General features: G+C 38.2%; 2 protein-coding genes across 3 annotated transcripts; one reads left to right on the top strand and one right to left on the bottom strand.

The window, feature by feature from the left end:
• Window positions 1-8,377: 8,377 nt before the first annotated feature.
• On the top strand, window positions 8,378-15,034 carry LOC149006294 (uncharacterized). Its single transcript, XM_089166424.1, has 3 exons — window positions 8,378-8,744; window positions 14,253-14,340; window positions 14,504-15,034. Exons 1-2 carry the CDS (start codon window positions 8,593-8,595, stop codon window positions 14,329-14,331), a joined length of 231 nt encoding a protein of 76 aa, XP_089022550.1. The 5' UTR covers window positions 8,378-8,592; the 3' UTR covers window positions 14,332-14,340; window positions 14,504-15,034.
• Window positions 15,035-16,780: 1,746 nt separating this feature from the next.
• Window positions 16,781-22,283, bottom strand: LOC149006293 (squamosa promoter-binding-like protein 16). Of its 2 annotated transcripts, XM_089166451.1 has the most exons (4): window positions 22,094-22,283; window positions 21,152-21,893; window positions 18,769-18,905; window positions 16,781-17,849 (listed from the first exon to the last, which is right to left on the bottom strand). In XM_089166451.1, exons 2-4 carry the CDS (start codon window positions 21,565-21,567, stop codon window positions 17,209-17,211), a joined length of 1,194 nt encoding a protein of 397 aa, XP_089022577.1. In that variant the 5' UTR covers window positions 21,568-21,893; window positions 22,094-22,283; the 3' UTR covers window positions 16,781-17,208. The 2 variants fall into 2 exon arrangements, with proteins under 2 accessions (XP_089022577.1, XP_089022578.1); XM_089166452.1 differs by lacking the exon at window positions 22,094-22,283 and having other exon boundaries at window positions 18,769-18,860; window positions 21,152-22,083.
• Between the last annotated feature and the right edge of the window lie 324 nt (window positions 22,284-22,607).

The raw sequence follows: 22,607 nt of genomic DNA, 5'->3' as shown, positions 1-22,607 counted from the left end.
TTAAGATGGATGTAAAACCCAAATATTGAAAGAATGATATAGCTATTCTAATATTGAAAGAGAGAGGTTGGGAAAAATTTTAATAGAAGTTGTCGTGGTGAGACCAAATTTTATCATTTGAAATATCTTAGAGCCTAAATGCGCTCCTATGGTCATTTTTCGACATTAGAAAAAACAACAGGTCGTGTTCAGAATTTTGAGTTTTTGGACATGACTAGTTGTGGGCTTGGAGGTAATGTATTTCTTTTAGACATTTTTCAGTTTGGGGCATATTTGTCTTTTTCTTTCAAGTAGGGTTTTTCACATGTAACTATTTATAGTTTCTTAATAGGATTGAGAGGGGTAGGAAAACAGTAAGGTTGCTACTTGTTCATCTTCTTCCCCATGGTGAAAACACTAAATCTACTAGGTAGTGGATATAGATTTAGGGTGATGAACCACGTATGTGCTTGTCTTTGCTCTATTTTCCTAACAAAAGAGAACATATATTCTCTATCAATTCCCTTCTTTTTTTGGGTCTCTTTTATGCGAATATCCAATTTTCATTGTTTTAAAGTTTCAGCCAACCACGGAAGATATGAGTAAAGAGATTCTCTTTTCACTGTGGATGACAGGAAAATTAATCTTATGAAAAAGGAAAGAAATTGAGATATTGGATCTCATTCTGTACTCTACTTTAAACTCGAATATCCTTTGTGTGAATAGTCATCTAGGACTTCTGTTTTTTTCTTTTTTTGGGTAAGCAACACTTCATTTTATTGAGACCGTCCAGGACTTAAAATGTAAGATCTTAGCAGCTAGACTATTTTATTAAAAGCTTTAAACAACATTTAAGGGTATGCAATATTGTACAATGGCAATTAATCAAGCACCTTATCGGCAATATACGTGAAGGTCTCACTCTCATCTGTTCATGTATAGATAAAGCATGCTTTACCATTTTATAGATAGTCCTGAAATGAAAATTCCCGAATAAAATATCTAAAAAGCAGTACTCGAAGTGATGGGCACTCCAAAAGGGAAAAATATCTAAGGGCACCTTATGTGAAATACCCAGAAAGCTAGAGAAAACACCATCGTTTGGTTAACATTTGCTAGCTATTCTATACAGTTACATGATTGTGTATCAAACACTGTTTTTATGTTTAACATCTCTAACTGATTATGAGGAATTGGAAAAAAAGATAATCCAATTTTTTTTTAAAGCTTCAATAATATACATAGGGACCTTGCAAACTGAACCTAATAAAACATGAACTGAACCCAGGACACCACTTACAAGTTAAACCAATAACAGATTCAAGTTTATGAACTCAGGAGGAACTGAAAGAGAGGGTGAGGGTGACCCACTAAAGCTATCTAACTTGGGTAGACATGATCAAGAGGATTGTGTCTCTTGATACTTCCTCCAGTCTGCATCAGCATGTTCATGCCTAAAACGTTCTTGAACACAAGAGATGTATCTGTCAGCTTTGCTATCAACATTTTCGTCACCTCCACCATATAGGTTGTTCAATCGGCTGTTAATGGAGTCACGAACACTTTCTCTTTCTGGGTTTGTAAATGACTTCTGCTTCGGTATAGGAACAGAGAAGTCTTGATCCACCATGAAACCCACCGATGGAGAAGAAGGTGGATTAGATTTGACCCTGCTGCTACTATATTGAACAGTATTGGAAGAAGGCTTGGCTGCTTTATACAAAGACACAACCATCTTAGCTTTCATGAAACCTTTGCGCTTGCGGTTTGCCTCCATTTCTTCTGAACTGCTTTGAAACTTCTGTGATCGATCAGATTTACTGGGTTTCTCCAAACTGGGTTGATCTATTTATAGCATTTTTGTTGTGTCTTAAAATTATTTAATGGGTTTTCAGATAGACTTGCCAACTCTCAATGCCTAGTGGTCCCTCAGTAGCTGGAGCGTGGAACTTTCCACAACTAGATAAATATATCTTTTGTACAAAGACAATACGGAAGCACAGTTAGATTTAGTTATAATAGTACCATCTGCTCATCTTTTAGGGTGTGGGGGTGTTGACGAAAGTTCCACTCAGTTGCTACTTGCTAGTAGCTTTAGAGATCGAGGATTTGGAAGATATGGAGAACCTGATGTGGATACTTCTCAAGTTTAAAGATGCTTACATGTGCTGGGCAAAGCCATGTATTTTGAGCTTCTTTTATTTTGTGATCTAAGTTCTTGATCTTTTATCTGTCAGTGAAGAGGTCTGCGTGTTTTCATTATATTTTTTTCATACACATTAGAAACAGGAGTTTGGATTTTCTACCCATCAGGGTAGGAGTCTGTATTCTCCTCGCACTTCTCTATCATATATTAGTGTGAGGTCCACCTCTAAATGTTAATAAATAAATCAAACATGTGACTTCCACTAGTCCCTATGTGTACCCTAATATGTGGTGAAAAAGTATGAGGAAAACACTGACCTCTACCAAGTAGATCTGAACTTTAACTGAGGGTTTTTTTTTATTCATCTTGTCATAATTCAAGGGTGGACCACCCGCCCCCTACAATGTGGTGAAGAGATGTGAGAAAAGTATAGACCTGTGCCCTAATGGATAGAAGATACTATTCATAGGTATTGTTAGACATTATCATTAAATAGTAAGAAACCCAACAATAAATTATAAATACATACAAGAATTAGTCTGAAAATTAACTTTTTTTTTTTGGTGAAGTCTTAGAATTAACTCGGCGTTCAAAATTCCAATACTTCGATTATTCTCAACTCTCAATCACTTTTTGGGTGGTATGAAAGTGAAAACTCTGGAACCCGTAATAAAGTCTAAAGTGGGTATCAAAAGAAAGGAGAAGATAAGAATAGCGTCTCTTTCAGAACTAAGTACAGTAGAATTTTAAAGTGAATACTGTCTTCCACGGTTCCACCATAGTTGTTGCAATATCCAAGTGAGTCATTTTGTGATCGTCACTTCAACCCAGTGAGCTGAGTACTGTCACATTTGTTCATCTGATTGGATTGCAAATAAGCATAGAGATCTGCAAAGTTCCAGTCCAGCTTTTGTTCTGATGTGCTAGTTGAAAGTTAAATGGTTCCATCATATTTTCCTGTGTTCTCCCTGGTTCAGGAGGTTTTTGGGTAAAATTTCCAACACTGGCTGATGAACGAAAGAGACCAAACAAAAAGATCAACCCATCTTTTCTGATACCAGCCAGAACTACACAATCCTGAGCTGTTAATACTTTTGATCGATGCTGCAGCTGATCTGTCTAGCACTTTGATATACTTTTGTTTGGTGGAGCACATTAGGGTCAAGGGTACTGCAGTGGCAGTCGTTGTTCAAGTTGCAAGTTGGGTTGGCTTTGCTTTACTCAGACATGTAAAATTAGTCGTAGAAGACTCCATCAAACAAGAGTTTCCTAATTCTGTATTCGTAGATAAGAGATTCATTCTATCTAGTCAGATGGTAAGGCTTGCTTTGAGACTTGGGTCTGGTCACAATTGAATTGATCCCTGAAAAGCAAGTGGGCTTCTGTGCTTGGATTCCTCCTTTAATTTTTTTTCTTTTCTCATGTGTCCTTATCGTAGTCTGACGTACAAATATATATCTGAAAAGAGTCCGGATCATCTTGCCATCGTGGAAGAAGTAAATTCTCACTGATAATTCTCCACCACACAATAGAAGTTGAATTCACGTTAGACCAATTGGGAGTTGTCAGTATTCAAAGGTAGGTTCCACTACTATTGTGTGATGGCCAGAAACGCATATATCTCTTCTCTTGGAGATCGAGGTGATCCAAACTGGAACATCTGAATAGCAAGATCAGTATTGAACAAGCCATCCCAGGCGCCTCACGTTTTTTCTGCTTTTCTAGCTATGTGCAAAGTGAGAATTCTCATCCATGATGACCTTATCTCTCTCACTTTGCCTCCTACATGGTGGGTTTAATCTTTGTGTTAGTGATCACTTTATTGGGGCCATGGCCCATAGAGTCGGTTAGTTCCTTTGCCTGGTCGGTTAGTTCCTTTGGCTAAGACTCTTTCTCATGACAAATCAGAGAAGCTTCCTTGCATGGGGCCATAGAGTAATTGAAGGGAATCACTCACTTTGATTTTTCTTTCTTCATTTCATATGACCAAAGAGTATCCACTTTGGTACCCAAATCTTGGGTTTTGGATTAGGGCATCCAGATCTGCAGTGCTTAATATCCAATTCGTTTATGATCGATAAAGAGATTCTAACCTAGGCGGTGTGGAACAACTTTCTAGGGTTTGGTATTATTCCTTAAGCTTAACGAATTAATCCCATATCTTGGGATATGTTATCTAGTTCTCTTGAATTTAGTAATTTTGTAATCCAACCGTTGGGAATCCAGTTCCAGGGATCTCCCCTCTCTCCTTCGCCCCCAAGATTTTCTTTTCTGGGTGAAAGTGAAACCTTCTCTTCTAAGATTGGTACTGAAAGCTAGAGAACCATGCAAGGCATCAATACCATGCCTCTCAAAAGAACTTTGCTTAAGTGATTGCATGGTCTAGACATTACATTAACAAAGTATGTAACACATGGTAAGTAACCTTGACATCACCATCTTTTGTATGAAATCATTTTGTTACATCATTGATGTAATCCTCTACTGGTATCCGCTATTAGAACAATCACCAAGAAATCACAAACAAAAACGGAAAAGAAATAAAGCGTTGAATTAAATTTAGAAGAAGAATATAAGAAGATGATCAAGCTAGGTTTAGTAAATCATGAATTGCGGTTGGGTTTCTGGCACAGTAGCTTGAGGCCTTCTTGTAGAGGCATAAAGTCCAAGGAGATCGTAGGTTCGATCTTTCGTCCCTACCATACCATTTCCCTTCTCTCCGCCCCTCCCCCGGGCCTATGACCCCGATCACTATGACTGGTTAACAATGACCCCACAAAAAATCATAAATTAAATTTCAAAACGGTTTATAAAAGCTTTAACTAAATTAGGAAAATGAGCAAAGGAAGATGATCAAAACAGAAGAATCTCTTCTCTGGCAGACCAAATTTCAGATCAATGAATAAAATCTCAAATTATATCAGAAATGGGTGTTCCATTATTGATTACTCTGACCAGACCATATCAAAATTGGGTAGGAGTGGTCCTAACACCCTTGGATAAGCTTGAAATGATAGAAATCTAGGAATTTTAACTTGGACAGTAGTTTGATTCAGTATGGCAAATAATCCATCGATTAAGATGATGAAATTGCAGTTAAATCCATCCAGGGTAAAGTTCAAAGAACACAAGTTTTGATACATTTAGTTTATTTTCCAGATTAAAGGTCTCACTGTATTGCAATGAATCTGACAATATAAATGGGAACTGGGTTAATATGGTTTGGGCTCAACAAAAATGGGCTTTTTCTGAACTGGTGGCTTCTGAAAAAATTCTAAGTAGGAGAAGCCCACGTGATAAGCACAGCTATGGTTTTTGCAGGATTTTGCTGGGGTGCTGCGTAATTAATGTGCAACGCCTGCAGCGAACAGTCGAGATCGAGCATTCATTTTTAAAAGTGAATTGTCACACTTTTCTAAAATTAATGCTTGATCTCAACCGTTTACAACACTAAAGTCGAGCCCAATTTTTTCACAGCAACAATAGCTTTTGCATCTCAAAGTGCGATCGGACTGCACAATTTTTATATATAGGGAATGAGGATATTACATATACCATCACCCAGAGTCAAACCTACAACCTCTTTACTAAAAGGTATTTCTCATTACCAGAGCAACCCTACGATGGTCATTTTCAGTAAATTAGCTTACATAGATTTTTTTCCTTCTTTCTTCCATAAAAGACTAAATTTATGATGGTAAGTAATTCAATGAAAAATATTTTTAGAACCATCCTTCTTTAATATTACATGGAAGTGTTGGTCTTTTGCTGACTAAACTGTCACGTGGGGTTGATATTTTTAATCTTCATTAATAAGAATGGAAACTTAAATAATCGAATTTCTTCCATCACAAAAAATGTTTGTTCTATTTGATGATCAATTTCCTCCAAAAGCTTCACTTGGATCAATTCCTTCCAAGCTCTCTAATCCTTATTCGACCTGTTTCACCAAATAATTAAAGAATGTGAGCTTGTCCACCCAATGTTGGAGACTCTTCAATCTCTTGGTTTAGACATTAATAAGAAACGGTTTTTACTACTAGAACCTTTTCGACTTATAAATTTCATAGCAATTTACAAAGTCTTCTATATCACTTGCAAACTTTTCTAAGGAAGTATGCCTTCAGAACAAGAAAAGCCTATAATTTACTTGCGGAAGAGAAAGTAATTCATTTTTATGGTAGTAAGAAAAAAGTGCTCATGATTTACTGCATTCTCATTGACTGAGATATCAAAAGAACTATGAGAAATCAATGCCAAAACTACAAAACATTATTACAATGGACTAGGAAACATTTGGTCATGAATACCTATTTTCGAGACTTGTTTTTCTTCCACTAATTTGCTTCTAAAGGTCTGAGACAGGTGACTATTGAAATTCTACAAGATAATGATATCGTTTTGTTCTTTATTGACTAGATCGGTGTCCAAGACATCCATACATGGTTCGATTACCCACCATCCTCTTTAGTGGAACATTTGGTCAAAATACACATCTAGATCTTTCTTTTTGTCCCATTGTCAATACCACTTTTCTTTTCCTAAGACATACCTGCAATAAGAACAAAAGCCAAAGCTAAGCCCCTACACTCGTTGTATATATCTGTACTTCTACCTAACCCACTTAGTCGACAAAAACTCTTCTTCTTTTGAATGGAAATCAGATTCTATTTCTTAGTATCAATCTGTCTCTAAGTTCAAATCCATCTACTGTCGATAAATTAATATTTCAAAGGTGAAATACTAGAAGACTTCAAAATATATATTTATGTTCTAAAATACGAAACACGTGCATTTGCATGTTTATTTTCCTAGCTATTGTAAAAGCATGTACTGCACAAAGATGACTATATTTTCTTTACCTCAAAAGCCTTTTATCTATTCACTCATAATTTTTCTCACTTTTTTTTTTCTATTAAAAATAGTAATTATTTTGCCTTCACGAAATGTAAACTAAGTGCTTTTAAAATAACAATTAGAAGATAATTTAATTATGACTAGTAGTCACGTAACTTTGAATGTATTATTGACATAAAATATAAGTACAAATTGAGTTTAATCGTTTCCATGCTTAAAGAAAGACCACCAAATTGGTGCTCAAAATTAAAGAGACTGCTAGTATGAATGGAAGCATGCATAAGGCTAAACCATGCCTGTAGAGACCCAAACAATGTTGCCGATGACGAAGTGGCCAATGACAGTGGAAGCCTCCTCACTTTACTTTTAGAACCTCCCTCAAGGGTTAGAGGAAGTTCTTAAGGCAAAGATATGACTAGCTATATTGTTTTTGTTATTGGGTTTTAACCCCATTTATTGTACCCAAAAAGAAAAATAAAAATAATATGTTTTTCCTAAAAAAATTTTAACGTTTGAGATGTTTATTGACGGAGGGAACAGATATAAGACGATCTACATCTGGTTTTATTGGATCAATCACAATACAAATGCAATTTTACACGTCAATAAACTCACTCCCGGAGTTTTGAGTATATTTCATCTCTTAGGAGAAATCGATTTCAATATATAAAGTTCATTATTTTGGGCATTATTCTCCATCTGAAGTAGCGTACTCCGTCTTAGAATCCATTTCGAAGTAACAATTGATTTCAAACCGATCCGGAAGGGACCAACGGGAACCGAAAACACCTGCGCGCCCGGCCGGTGATCGGGCCCCGGGGCCCCGTGGGGGGCCGCCCGCCGCGTAACCCGCCCACTCCTTGTGGCTCGGGTTGAGCCCGCGGCTGCCGGGCCCCGCGGCCCCTCTGGTACCCCCCTTGCCGGTCCCCCCCGGGCCCCCGGTCTTTCTTGTGGCTTCCGGCCTCGCCTCCGCTCCTCGGGCGGGCGGCCCGCCGCCCTGCGGCTCCCGTCGGCGTGACTCTACAAAACAATTCTTCCCACACCTTTCCTTCTAAAACATCTTGAAATTACAAATAAAAGAAGGAGGTCAAATGTAAAACTCAAGTGGACCTTACCATGTGTATTTGCTCGTGTAATCTTACTAGGATATTAAATTTTAAAAAAAATGTTGGAGTTTCCTTAATTTCAGTTTTTTCCCTTGTTCACCCTTTTTTTCTTGGACTTTTTTTTTTTTTTGGGTTAATGGGCTGGCCCATTCCCTATCACTGAAGGTCCTGACTTTGACAAGAAAAAACCAGTGACTAATTTCTATTATGGGCCCCCAAATGTTGCCTTTTGGGGATCCATCTTTATCTTGCCCATTTGAATAAATCTACCTTCATTTCGATTGAATCGGTTAATTTCCGATCAGATTCGCCTATTCTAAAACCCTAGCCTTGGGCTAAATCTTCTCGAGAATCGTTACCCGGCACGAGCGATTCTTCAATTTGGATTACTCAACTGGGAAAGAGGTTTTTAATCTTCAATTTTAGATAGATTTCGTATAGCAGCCGGGGGCAATCGTGATTTGTCATTTGTGTAGTATAAGGAAGGGATCTGTGGTGGGCGTGATGGCCTTGACCAATTTCATCCTCACGGTGGCGGGTGTGAGCGCCGTTGTTTTACTGCTCAGGAGCGACGTCAAGCAGTCTGCTTCAATTTTCAGACGCAACGTTCGCCAGATTCGTCAATGGCTTGAAGAAGAATCGTCTACGGCTTCCAAGTAAGCTTATCTTCTTCATATTAAGTAGGAATTTGACTTTTATCTGATTTAACTGTTGGCAATGCATTGCATATAGTATTCCCATGTTTGATACTGTTAATCACGTTTAATTCTGCGGCTTTAAGCTTTCGACTTAATCAAAAGAAGAGAGTTGGGGGGGGGGGGGCTGTTTGGGTTGTTTAACCCAGAATTGGGCAGGGCATAACTGTGTTAAATACCCAAACTGGCGACTCTGGCAACACAAGCGTATGGAGGATGTGTGTGCACGTGTCTCGATGATCTACTCCAATTTCTCCACCCCTGCCCACCTTAGTAAAGCAGCAGTTCATGCTGGATTGCTGTTTTTTGAATTTGTTTACTAGCTATAGGGAATATGTAATATAATGGGTTTGGTTAATTTTCGTTTGCTTTTAATTTCTGTTGTTATTTGATATATTGTTAGTGAATATTTGATGTTTAGATGCATATGAATGGGAGATATATGCTGTTCACTGTAATAGGGACTTTCTCTTCGGAAGCTTGAAATTCAGAATCTGGTGACAATTCTAATATCATTTCTCAGGCTAGTCTTTTTTATGTGAATTCAGGTATTTATAACTGATAAAGGCAAAAGTTTGAGGGACATAGCCTGTTTTTGGTCACATGAGCATTGAGTGTAGAAACCTAATCTATAAATTGAGTGTAGACTCAGTAACCATTTGAAATTAGATTGCCACTTCAGTGGGTTTTGGAAGGATTATTAAAAAAATTTACTGTGTCGGGTTCTTGACTTGTGCTTATGACTATTTTCACTGTAAGAGGTTGAAATCTAACTTATAGAGTTCTATAAAAACTGGTAAGATGTTGGAAATAACAGATGCGCGCTTAAATTTATGGAATAAGTTGCCGACACTTGCTGGTTTCAGATGCAGGAAGAGCTTCATCTAAAGATTTCTAATCCTCTAGTCCTTTCTTAGTACCAGTATGTTCAATGGTTTAATCCTTGAGTATAATTTTTAACTGAAATGTCATGGATTTAGGAATGGAGGGATTCATGTACTTTAAGGAATGAATTTAGAAATATGTACTAACTGTTTCCCAACCCCCCCCCCACCTTCACCCTTTCTTTTTCTCCTCTTTTTTTTCCTTCCGGTTGGGGGAGGGGGGAAGGTGTGGATGGGAGGGGTTGTGATGAAGGTTTGTTTGAGATGTAAACTAATGGTTTGTTTAGTGTCCTGTGTTTCTTTTAAAAGGATGTGACGATTTGTCTTTTGACTCCTTCATGGTTAAGTATGGGAAGTGGTTACTGGAAGAATCAAAGAAATTCTTAAGAATGGGGAAACTAGGTTTTTAGGGTTGGAGTAGATTTTAGTTGGGAATCACGGATGTGCAAGTCAACTCAGATTTCAAGCCAGCAATCCAGGCCCTTCATGAAGTCAAATCCTCCCTTGATTGGTGGTGTTCAAGTTTTATTTCTGAAATTTTAAAACTTGTTTCAGACTTTAGATCTGTTAGTTTTCTTTATATTTTTAGGCCAAGAAATGTTTTTGCAAACTTCTTAGCTAGAGGAGCCAATCGGTTCAGACCTTTTTAGACATTAGTGGGGCATTCCACCTTGTTTTATTGTATCCCCTTCCTTGTTTCTTTCCAGGTCTCTGATCTTGGATTCGTTTACTTAATGAATTTTCTTTTCTGTTGACACCCCCCCCCCCCCCCAAAAAAAAAAAAAAGTTGGTTATTATTATGAGAAAATGAACCATAATCTATTGAGTTGGAGGGATATTACACGTACATAAATCCCATAAAGAGATGTTGATCCACTTAACATTTCTTAGCTCTAGTACATAAATCCCATAAAGAGATGTTGATCCACTTACATTTCTTAGCTCCTACTAAAGCTTCTAGAGCCCTACTCTTAAACCAACGTAACAAAAAGTCATGTTTAAACCCCATGCCATTTAGCAGTACCCACCCGATTGACTATGTTTACCAAAAATTGAGTTAAAGTTAGAGGCCAGGAGGAACTACGTGTTTTAGGTAACAGATCAAAAACTGCTTACTCAGAGCACCAAATTTTGTCAATCTAGTACCAAAGAGGAAATACTTGATCTAAACCATTACGGATGCAAATAACTATAGCTTCCAAAAAGTTGTCAATTGGTTACTAAAAGGTTATCAAGGCAGTCTATGGGTTTGAAACTCAGATAGTAATGAAAATAGAGAATGTATGATACAATAACAAGAACACAGAAGAGCACAGTAGGAAATTCATTAGGAAAATAACCATATGATGGAGAGAAGTAGGGTTATGGAGGAAGTATGTGGGCTCTAGTTTCCACAAAGACAAACTATGGCATGGTAAACTTAAAATGTTTGCACACACACACACACACCCCCTCCCCCCCTTCTTTTTCTTCTTCTTTCTAATATACTTATTCTGACTTGACTCTTAAAGCAAGTAGACAGAATTAATTTTAAACTAAACAATAAAAGTGAAAAAAATGCAAATTTGTCCTCAATGTAATTTAACTTACATGTGAATTACAAGTTGCCACCTTAAGGGAGATGTAATTTAATTTTTATGCTCCCACTCCCCACTAGCCATTCTTTATTCCCCATCTACCTGCCAAACTATAGGTTTGGCATTTCCAATTTCATCCTGATCCACTGGCTTCACTAATATTATCCCTCCTTATGTGTTACCATGAATATCTGAACCACCCTGAGCTCCCCTAATTCATGGAGAGACACCTAACGATAGCATCTATTTTCTTTAGATAATTTGTCCAATAAAATATTGCAAATCCTCCCACCAACACTCTCACCCCTTTTCCCTGGCTGGGAAACAAAAAACCTTCTCCAATTGTACTCCTGTTTGGGGCCTGTAGGTGGATTCAATTTTTCCTTAGTAGTCACTTCATTACCCTGTAGTTGGAAAAGAGCTTCCCACCCCACTATTAAATGTTTCATACACTATTTTCTGATTCATTTATCACATTGACCCCAGTCCCTGTGTTTTGGGTTGTGGACAGTAAGTCCTTCACCTGAATTTTTTTGAATAATGATTCAATAAAGTCTTTGTGTCACGTTATACAGAGTTATCTTTACTGAGGCCTATGGCCGTTGCCCCTTAAACAAATAAATTTAGTTTTCCAAATAGTACTGCAAATAAATTATTGGCGACACCTTCAAACCATTGGCTAAGGTATAATGCCACTAATAGGGTGACCATACTATTCCTTTGGGTTGAATCTTTTCTGATCAGCACCTCAGAATCACCTATTGTAGGTTGAAACCTTGTCTTTCCTTCAGAATCTGCAGTCTTCACATTTGCTGCTCAGAAAGTTGCAGCCAGTAAACCACAATTATCTAGTCACTTTCCTTTCAATTAATGTCTGTGGGTGATGGTTTCTGTCATTATGTTCCTCCTTTATTCCCCTTCTCTTTAAAAGACACTTGTTTCCATCATTATGTCCCTCCTTTATTCCCCTTCTCTTTAAAAGACACTTGTTTCCAGCGACCCAGATATACTTCCTTATATCTGTTGGTTGAAATTTCAGGATTTTCTGCTTTTTCCCAGGTCCTTCATTCTTGATAACTTAAAATTGAACCTGATCAGGTCCTTGCCATACAACCTACCAACTGATATATCATTCTGGTCATTTCCATTGAACACCCTCTCCCTCCAAAAAAAAGAATTAATTAAATAGATAAACAAATCAATTAGAGATGATTTGAACAAAGAATATAAGTTATTTCTTAGGCTTATTGTGCTGTTGAGCAATGTATACAGAGTTGACATTCCGAACCTGATTTTTCTTTCTTCACTTCTCTTCTTTCCAGAAACATCTTCAACCACTCAAGCTTGCTATTCACAAAGATCTTCCACAACAGTGTAAACCCCTCAGCTTATTCTATCCTCTAGTTTCCCAAATCCTGATTTCCCTTCTTTAAATTTCCGTTTCCTACAGACCTCAGTCACTGAACATCCTCCAGCCTTTTTCACCATGAGAAACCTTTCAAACCCAACTTGCAGCCCCTTCCATCCATTGAATCCCTAGATTCTGACAATCTTAGTAACCTCAAATGAAAAGCCTATTATCTGCCCAGCCCTAACCAGCCATACAGTTTTCAAATTTGGATCAGATACAGCCCGTAAGGCCCTCATCACTAATTGATCCAAGCCTCATCCCCAAATTCAATCCCTGAACCATGGTTTCACCCACAAAATCTGATTCCTAACTATAATCTGCCAAAAACTTAATTTTAGCTTTCAAAACATTTCTGCAGAACTTTGATCTTTCGCTGAGACAATCCCCATCATCTAGTTTGCTAAACCTAACTATGACTTAATTCTGGCCCTCAAGTGGACCCTGTACCTAGTTTTGTTCTACTTGAATTTGACTGCTTTGTAGTAGATCCTTGATACTGGCTACTAGTTGGTCTCTTACTTCTAGGATTACATCATCTCTCTTATGGAGTCTTTATGCCACACTTGTAATGCCAGATCTATTCCTTTGGCCCCGTAGAACCTTATCTCACTATTGTTAGATCCTGGATACTGGCTTCTAGTTGGTCTCCTACAAAGTAGGATTACATCATCTCTATTCTGAAGTCTTTGTGCCACATTCATAATATTCCTTTTGCCCCTTGAACCATGTCTCACTAGTTTTTGCTGATTCAAGCTCAAGTGAATGCTGCTGTGATCTTTGGTGATTTCTCATTATGGTGCTTCCACTGTTATTCTTCCTGCCGTTTATCTTTGTGAATTATAGGTGATCTAGCGTTACTACTAGTTTTATCAATGTATAATGAAAAATTAGTGATTGGAAATTGACTGGATCACTTTGGCGGGGTCTAGCTTTGATGGAGATGCTTAAATAATACCAGTTGCTATTATTTGGTCCCCCTGCAGATAGATAGCAACTGTTACGCATGTTGCATAGCATTTCATTTGTCGAGTTTGGCAATCCACATGGTTACAGGATGTGATAAAACCTTTCTCTTTATTCTTTTCTAGTTTTTTCAGCTAATACATTTATTTTAAGGTTAAAAACCTTTGATAAATGATAAGCTACAAGAAGGTTATTTGAGATGGAGGCCCTTAAACGTCCCGATGCGGAGAAGCAATTTAATCCAAATCGAAGGAATTAGAAGAACTAGGGGCAGACCTAAGATAACCTTAAGAGAAGTGGTAAGAAAAGATATGCATAGTTTAGGTCTTGTATCTAGTATGGCCTCAAATAGAATTGATTGGAAGGCAAGAATCCATGAACCCGACCCCATTTAGTTGGGAAAAGTCTTTTTATTGTTTGTATCTTTATTTTGAGGTTAAATTTCTTTAGTGAAACTTCTTGGGTTGTGTGTTACAAGTCCCTAAACCTGCATAGGTAACAAGGATTTTTATACTGTCCTTGTCTCTAATCATGTAAGTTTTCCTCTTCTTGAGTGTTGTGTTCCCCTTGTTAATTTGAGGATTACTTGCTGTTCTGTACCTTGTCTAAACAGCCTTTTTACTTTTTTGTTCAGGGCAGCAGAAAAGGCAAAGCCAAAGGAATTGGAGTCTCAAGTTCCTCAAAAAGATGTACCAAAGGAGGACAAGCACTAGTATTTCAAGGTTCGATTTATTTGGATCGAAAATTCTTATGTCAGTTTATATGGTTTTTTTTTATTCATAACTTATTCTATATCAGGGCAGAAATGCTCAGAGATAGATGTGTTTGCTCTTACCTACTCTCGACTTAGTGTTTTCCCTAAACTTTTGTAATGTGATTATTCAGGGTAAAGAAATGAATAATGGGAAGAAAGAAAGCTTGCAGTCTATTGGCCAATCCTTCAAACATTCTATCTTTTACTTTTTATTTGTGTTTGGATTCGGATCTCAGTGTTGTATAGGGCCCATGTAATTCCAAGTATCTTTGATTTTGTTGTCCTTCAGTTAAAATGTTTCCAATTTTGTAGCATTTATTTTTTTCATTATGTAGCTACGTATTGATCACAGAGATTGGCACTTCGTCAACTGTGTCTTCTTAGAAACAAAGTAAGAATTCATATGGGAGTGTCATGGCCGGGTTCATTTCGTAGGTTTTCCATTTTCTGGCCCGAACCAGTTGGTTGATCAGCTCTGCAGAAACTCAATTCAGTTGAGCATTATACACCGGATCCTTAGCCGTGCCAATATTGAATGACCAATTATGATTAATTTAGGTTCAGTCTTGGTGTTCCATCTCTGTTGAATTATTTTTGGTTTGATCTTTGTGAACCTGAGATTGTCGATGCAAAACGATCGTGCCCATAGGATTGGTCTTTGCATTTATACCCTATATTTAACATCAAGACTGGATCACTTCCTTGTCAGGGAAGAAGACTTTGTGCCCCTGTTGACGCTTCTCAAACATATAATAAAGGTGTGACCCACCTTTGATTGACAAAAATAAATCAGAGATGGGACCCACAATGGGTCGTATATGAAACTCACCTCTGTTGTTGTGATTGTTTTCTGCCGATGGAGAGGTGATCCAGACTCATCCAAATCCTTTCTTTGGAGTAGGCCTACACAGTAAGCAGAGAAAAGAAGAGATAGAAGAGAGGTGATCTGGATGTGTAGTTCCATATGGGAAGAGTTTGGACAAATGAGGTTCAAGTTCAAAAAAGTCCCGATCATTTCCCCCATCGGGTGAGCCCTATGTGCCGTGCTGGTGCCTTCTCCCTTCACATCATGTAGGGCTCATGTAGGATCCACACTAAGGTTGAACACTGAATTATTTTCCCCATGTGCTCTGTGGATGACTTTTCCCTTCACATCGTATAGGGCTCATGTAGGATCCACTAGGGGTTTGTTTGCAAGGTGGGGGGGAAAAGGGGGACATGTGGCCGGGGGGGGGAAGAGGGTGGAGGAGGGCCCCTACTTCCCTTCCCCCCTCTGTGGGGTTTAGTGAACTTTTCCCTTCACATCGTAATAGGGCTCATTTTGGGATTTAGGGAAAATCTCACATTTTTCAGGTCCCCCCCCCCCCTTTTCCACCCTGTTTACCACTGAAAAACGTCAATGTTCTCTCCTGAGGGAGAAGTGATCCAAACTCATTCAAAGAATGCTAGGAATCTTTTCCATAAAAAAACAGCATCCATGTTAAACACCTTTATGTGGACTCACGGAGACACTTTTCATTTAAATTTTAGGGTTCAAGTCAAAGCACCAACATATCAGTCAAATATCGATCAATTCATTCTTTCCATTACCAATTCCAGAAGCCGCGGTTCGCCCAAATCCTCAGTTGCAGAGAAATAAATCCTAATTTCCAATAGAGATGTGCCAAAAAGTACTAGAATGTAAGAAGAGAAACCCCCAAGCTTTGGACAACCATCAACCACAGACAGCACCATAAATATATTATGATGAGCCTGTGGGTCATCTAAGTGTCTAACTAGATTCGAGTTTCCCTCCATTCTCCCGTTTTGTACCTATTTGGGGGCAAAAAAGAAGGGTAAGTCTCACTCCATTCCCTGGATTTCCATCTATTTCAACAGTTTCTTTCTAAAAGCATTATATCTGGAAGTGGAAACACAAGATTAAATTAAAAAAGAGACCCTGAAGAGGATTTTAATCCTCCAATTCCTATTTCAGAAATGTGAAAATCAAGTTAAAGAACATTTAAATATTCGAACATCAGGTTGCTATCCTACCAACTCTAAAGTATACCCATGAGTACATGAGCACAGATATGTATCTAGGGGGTCCAACGTGATAGCAGACCATCTAGTTCGAATGGCCTACTCAATTTCAGGCCCGAGTTATTGGCCATGCTCCTCTAATTGGTTGCAAGAGCTCTGCTCAGACTCCTTTTCCTGCCTGTGTTGAATGAAGGGAATGGTGACCAAATTTATACATTAAAAAAAGAAGAAGGGGTAAATGGGTGACGTTAACCAAAGCAATTGCTAAGATTTAAAACAATCTTAATTTACATAGAACTGAATAATCAAATAAGTATAGCAAGTTATGGTATTTCCTTCTTAAACAGAGGTTCCAGCATTCTAATACATCAGCAAGTTTCTAATGGGAAAACCCAACTGAAAGTTTGATACCTGGAGTGATGAGGTCAACAGTCTGACCATAACATAACAATCTACTAACATACCAAGGCATTATTGCCGGCATGAAACGAACTTCCTGTGGACCTGCTAAAAATCAATGAAGCAACAGACTCCCAAAAATAATGGAGCACCAGAGAGCCTAATTACATATTTTCAGCAACAGGACAACAAAGTGAAATCAACAAATTGTAACCCTTTTGATTATACCAGTCGTATAAAATTAAGGCTGAAAAAGTCCCCTCATTAATGCAAAATCCGTTCCAAGAGATAAGACATGGTGGTCAATTCCAAGTAAATGATAGTATGTTATGGCAGAAACATCTCAGACACCAAATGCAGAAAGGAACAAGAACTCTTACTACACGATTACTTGAGCAATTCACAATTGAGACGATCACCGGAGTTTAGCCCACTCCCAAGCGAAAGGAAGTGTCTGTTGGCCCACATTTTGGGAAGAACCATCAGATCCAACATGAAAGATCCCCTCACAATGGAGATCAGCATCACTCGTTTCAGTAACCAATACTGAACCCACCTGCTCATCCTCCAGTACCCGTGCAGAAGGGTAACGACCTAAGCCACCGTACTGCAGACCTGGAACAAGGGGATGGGCCAGGGGAATGGATTCTGGCTGCACCATGTGATCCAAACTGATTCCTGAAGTCTGTGTTGATGGTGATGACAGAAGAGAGAGAGCACAATCCGAGTCATGGACTCTAGATAACTCATTGGAGAAATAATTCCTACCACCCTCACTTTGGGACGAGCTAATGGAATTAAGAAGTGGCTGGCACACAGAAGCTTCAGGGACTGTTTGATTTGCTAGTGTTGTGGCATTACTTGCCGTTAAGGGAAATTGTTTCCCCCCTTTGTAGTTGTGAGAAAATGATCCAGTAAATGGATTCTGCCTGTTGATGAAGTGATGGTTATAAAGTGTGACATCTTCCTCGGTTTTGACCACTCCAGTCCAGGTCGTGCTCACCATAGAAGTTGGAGAAAATATTTGTGGACTGTTATATGGCAACAACCTGGAACCTGAACGAAGAAGAACAAATACTAAATCCAAAGAAACAGATACATGTCAACTACACATGAAGAACAAAAAAAATTAGCAAGCAATGATCCCTGTATTCAGAAGAAAGCATAGACTGCAACCAAGAGAGATTTTAGATGATCCAGACCATTCAGAAGTCCCTCCCTGAGGAAGGGACCATAAGTATCAAGATCTTTTTGTAAATGATCAGAAACGTAACAGCAAAACTTCTCCATAGAGAAGATGTGATTACAAATGCAAATCGACTGCAATTATCAGGACCACCTCCAAATAGGCAATAATAACTTCTGGTCTCCTTACAAATTACAACTCTGACAACGAAAGGATGAGCTGCCAAAAAAGAAGGGGGAACTGAAAATTCGACATGTAGGTGGCAAAACAATGAGTACAAATTCTATATCATCATCCAAATATAAGGTGCACTCCACCCCACCTGAGAAAATGGCTTCAGTTAGGAAGTGAAACATAACTAGACAAACAAAATCCAATATCAGTCTCGGCATGACCAATTTTCTGAAAAAACAACTTTGTCTTACAAGAAAGTCACTTCAATAACATTGAAAACATACACGTTCAACAGGAACCAAGCAAGAGGTTAAATATGCAACTTGAGTAGGCCAAGCTAAGAAGATAATAGCCAGAATATGACAATAGTAACACTCAGAAAACCAGAGAAAAACATCCAGAAAAGCTGGACAAGGTAGTGATAACTTGGAACACATTGTCCATCAATTTAGCTACTTCATGGAATGCTCATTTAAGTTGGTTTGGGATTCTTAACCTACTTCAAGTGAAAATTTGTCAACCAGAAAGAATTATCAAATTGAACAGATTTTGGACTATGTACTGAAAATGAACCATGTTAAAAACATTAAACTTCTGTAGAACAAAAATCCAAACCTTGGTGGTTGGAGAAGAAGCTTCCAGAATTCATAGACAGGGATTCTGGCTGCGGCTTTCGTCGACGCCGGTTATGCCCATCCAGACGCTTCCTGCAGCTTCTCTTCACATCATCAAACTCCACTAACAAGTGAAACCTATAAGTGATCAAAAAGTGCTCCACAAGCTTATGACCAGAAAGAAACCAATAAAGAAAAGTCCAAGAAAATTTTAAAGGAGTTTTATTAAAAAAAACAGAAACAGCTAGCTTGTAAGGAAAATGAGCATGTAAAATAGGTAATTGTAGAGGAGTAACCACAGATTATGTTAATCAAGAAAACAACAACAGAATTCCAAACAGACCATAGAAGAAAGTTGTAAAATGAGATCTAGATGGAAGCATGAATCAGAAACAAAAATTAAAAACATGTATGGTTCCCATCACTGGAACATCTAGATGCAAGTATGAATCAGAATAGCGACTTGGAAATAGCCAGCCAGATGTTGATTAAACGACAAAAAAAATGGGGGCGGTGTTAGCATTATGCCCCCAACAATTGGGCTAAAACACTAAGAGGGATGGTTCAAACATCAGAAGCATCTCATATTGAACAACAGGGATAGGATAAATAAATACCTAAGTCTATTTTTTTGAATTTATATGTGTAATCATGTAAGGGCAGCCCAATGCACAAGGCTCCTGCCATTGCAAGGTCTGGGGAGGGCAGAGGGGGTAAGGGGCTTTTGAAAAGAAGCTATTTCCAAACTTAAACCATGACCACTCAATCACAATGGAGCAACCTCACAGTTGCACCAAGGCCCATCCTCAATCATATACCTAGAATGATAGAAGAGGGGGGGATAATAAACAACAAAAGCGATCATTGCCAAAGGAGACTTTGTACGGCAGATCCTAAAACTGAATACATAGAAGGAAAAAATCACTTCAACTACACGGTATCATGTAGTAACTGTAAAACATGCCTGCTGGCAATTACTGAGGTGCCTCAAAGTAGCACTGGTTCAAAAACAACTAATTAATTGTATTACAAGGAAAGAAAAAGAAGAAAAAAATTCAATCTATGAAGTAAACACTAAGATCCCCCTTTAAAAATTACATCTATGAAGTAGACACTAAGACCCCCCTTACTTCATCCAGACAACACTTCTTACCCACTTAACCATTCTTCTGAAAGACATACAAACATTAAAGAAGTAAGCAGCACCTGAAGTGTGTATTGACAAGGGAATCCAAAAAAACAAACAAAAATGTACTCTGAAAACCTTTCCACATGATTATTATGATATCTACATAATAGACATTACTGCATTGTCCTCATTATTGAGGTTTCTAATCAAATAAACCATGATGCATTCTCCATAAAATACTTGAAATTCTATCGAGAAAAAAAGTACTTGATCTTGATAACAGACAGATGAGATGAAGATAAAACCTACAATCAAAACCAGCAAATATTACACCCAAATTAGAAGTCAAAACTCATGCGTTCAGGAGGATAAAACTTTCAAGCAAAATTATACGAATTGTATTTTTTACCTAAGTTGAAATAACTTGACAGGGTTGTGTTTATGTCAATTGGCTGCAATAATTTGGAGAATTGGGGGTTTTGTGGGGTGGGGGCACAAACATCCGACAAAAAGTTGTGTGGCCACAAATGATGTTAAGGGTGCATAGACAAAAAATCTGCTTTGGTGAATACAGTTTTCCTGAAAACCTTAAGTATCAAGAATACATATTATCCTTGATCAGCACACTACCACCATAACTCATTCAAAATATCAAAATAAAACAAAGTCAATTTAATATAAGAAATAACACAGGCAATTCATATCCCTTGCATTTTAGAGTAAGCAATAAGGGGAGAAAACGACCTTAGAACAAGAGGTAACATTTTTGAGTAAAAAGAAATTAAGTGAAACATAATGGTACCAAATCAGTAATCCATGCAGAGAAAGCGAGCGCCCACCATCCAAAGGAATTGTCGAAAGGATTTGATGGAAACTTCCATGGAAATCAAAATATATTACATTCCAGAGACAATTTTGTCCAGCACAAACCCTAGTTTTGAAAGTCATCATGTAAAAGATCTACAAACAGTACCGGAAACAGTTTTCTATTCTGTTCTATTGTTTCTCCAGGTAACCTGTGAGAGTATAAGAAAACAGCTAGCAGTCGCATTGCAATTGGCCAACCAAGAGCTTTCAATCCAAAAGGGGGCTTTATTGCATTGCTCAACAAGCATCCGAGTAAAACAGTGTAAAATCAAAGAGAATTACATAAATCACCTGAATAAAAGATTAATTTGTACCCACTTAAGACATTATCGAGAGAATGAAGTCAGTAAACCAAACATCCTTGTCTGTTTCCAGTGTTGATTCGTACCTGCTACACTGCTGGCAGAAGCGCTGCGCCTGGCCTCCTATCATCACCGTTGGAGTCTTAGAATGGGCTTCGCAGACTTTATGGCGTCTGTGATAGTCTTTGCAGTTACTGAGGTCGGAAGTGCACCCATCAACCAAACACGAAGCCGTCTGGTTTGCAATACTAGGCGCCCGAGCCCTCTTGGAAGAACTTGAAGGAGAAGCAGACACCATTGTTGAGATCCTCTGGTCCTTCAGCTTGTCAACAGACCCATCTCCAAAATCACCCAGCCTTCCGAGTTTTAAATCAACCGAGAAATCCCCATTAGACTTCTGGCTTCCGAAGTCACTGGACCCAATACGCGGATTCAAGTTGGGGATGGTTTCCCTCTCCAATTCTGCTAAATCCCACAAAGGCGTCTTCAAATCCCAGTCCATATAACCTCTTCCCACACTCTTCTGCTACTCTTTCTCGCTTCCGCCTCTCTCCCCTCTTTGTAATCTCCACCACTCTTTAAGTAGAGAGACGTTTTCTCTACTACTTACCTCACCAGTCCATTATAATGCTTTCCTTCTACGACAGAAAGAGCAGGAACCAAGCGAGAAAACTAGTGGTCAAAGAAACCAAACAAGGGGGAGAAATGACCGAGGAGGAAGAAGAAAAGAACAGAGACCCCGGTTGACGCATCAAACACTCTACAGTGAAATTGGATAGAACCCAGAAAATCTGAAGTGATAAATGCCTGGAAATCAAAGATGGGTACCTGAAACAAACACTAAAATCAAGTACCCAATTCACAAAACCTCATCATTCGTTACTTAACTGGGTCGGATTGCAGAAAAAAACTCCAAACAAATGGGAATAAGCTAAATATGTGTGTATAACATAGAGAGAGACACAGAGAGAGAGAAAGAACAGCAAGAAGAGGGGGTAGGGGGACAAGAAAGAAATGAGAGTACTTACAGACAACCGAAATATAAGAAGACTGATTTGGGCTTGGCAGCCATTCATTCTCTGACAAGGATTCCATTAAAAATCAATAAGGTTGGAAAGGAGAAGAAGCGGAAAATAAAATCATGGGTGCAGGTTAACAAGAATCACCCCCTAAGTTCCTCATAGCATTAAGAGTTACTCTGAGTGTTTATATGGCCATTATTGGGAGGTCAGAACTCAGAAGAGCAATATATAGAGAGATTAATGCATTAAATTGTATCGAAATCCCATCTTTTCTTCATACATACAAATAATAAAAATTCAAATACTGGTAAAAAATATACAGCTATGTGAAATAAATGTAGAGCATTTATCAAAATTAAATAAAAGGTGATTTTCTGACTAAAATATTCTTATCCTTCAGATTCTTATTTGCAATCATCAAGATTGTGCCGTGTAAAACCAAACCCAGTTGTTGAATTGACTTTTGTCTCTTGGATTAGAATTAATCCAAACTAATATTGATTCACATTAAACTGAGCTC

Source organism: Hakea prostrata, chromosome 8, assembly GCF_041222555.1.
Source record: "Hakea prostrata isolate BN-2017 chromosome 8, UWA_Hpros_2, whole genome shotgun sequence".
In the NCBI taxonomy this organism is placed as follows: Eukaryota; Viridiplantae; Streptophyta; class Magnoliopsida; order Proteales; family Proteaceae; genus Hakea; species Hakea prostrata.
The sequence above is the reverse complement of the archived record's forward strand: the minus strand, read 5'-3'. Positions and strand labels throughout refer to the sequence as shown.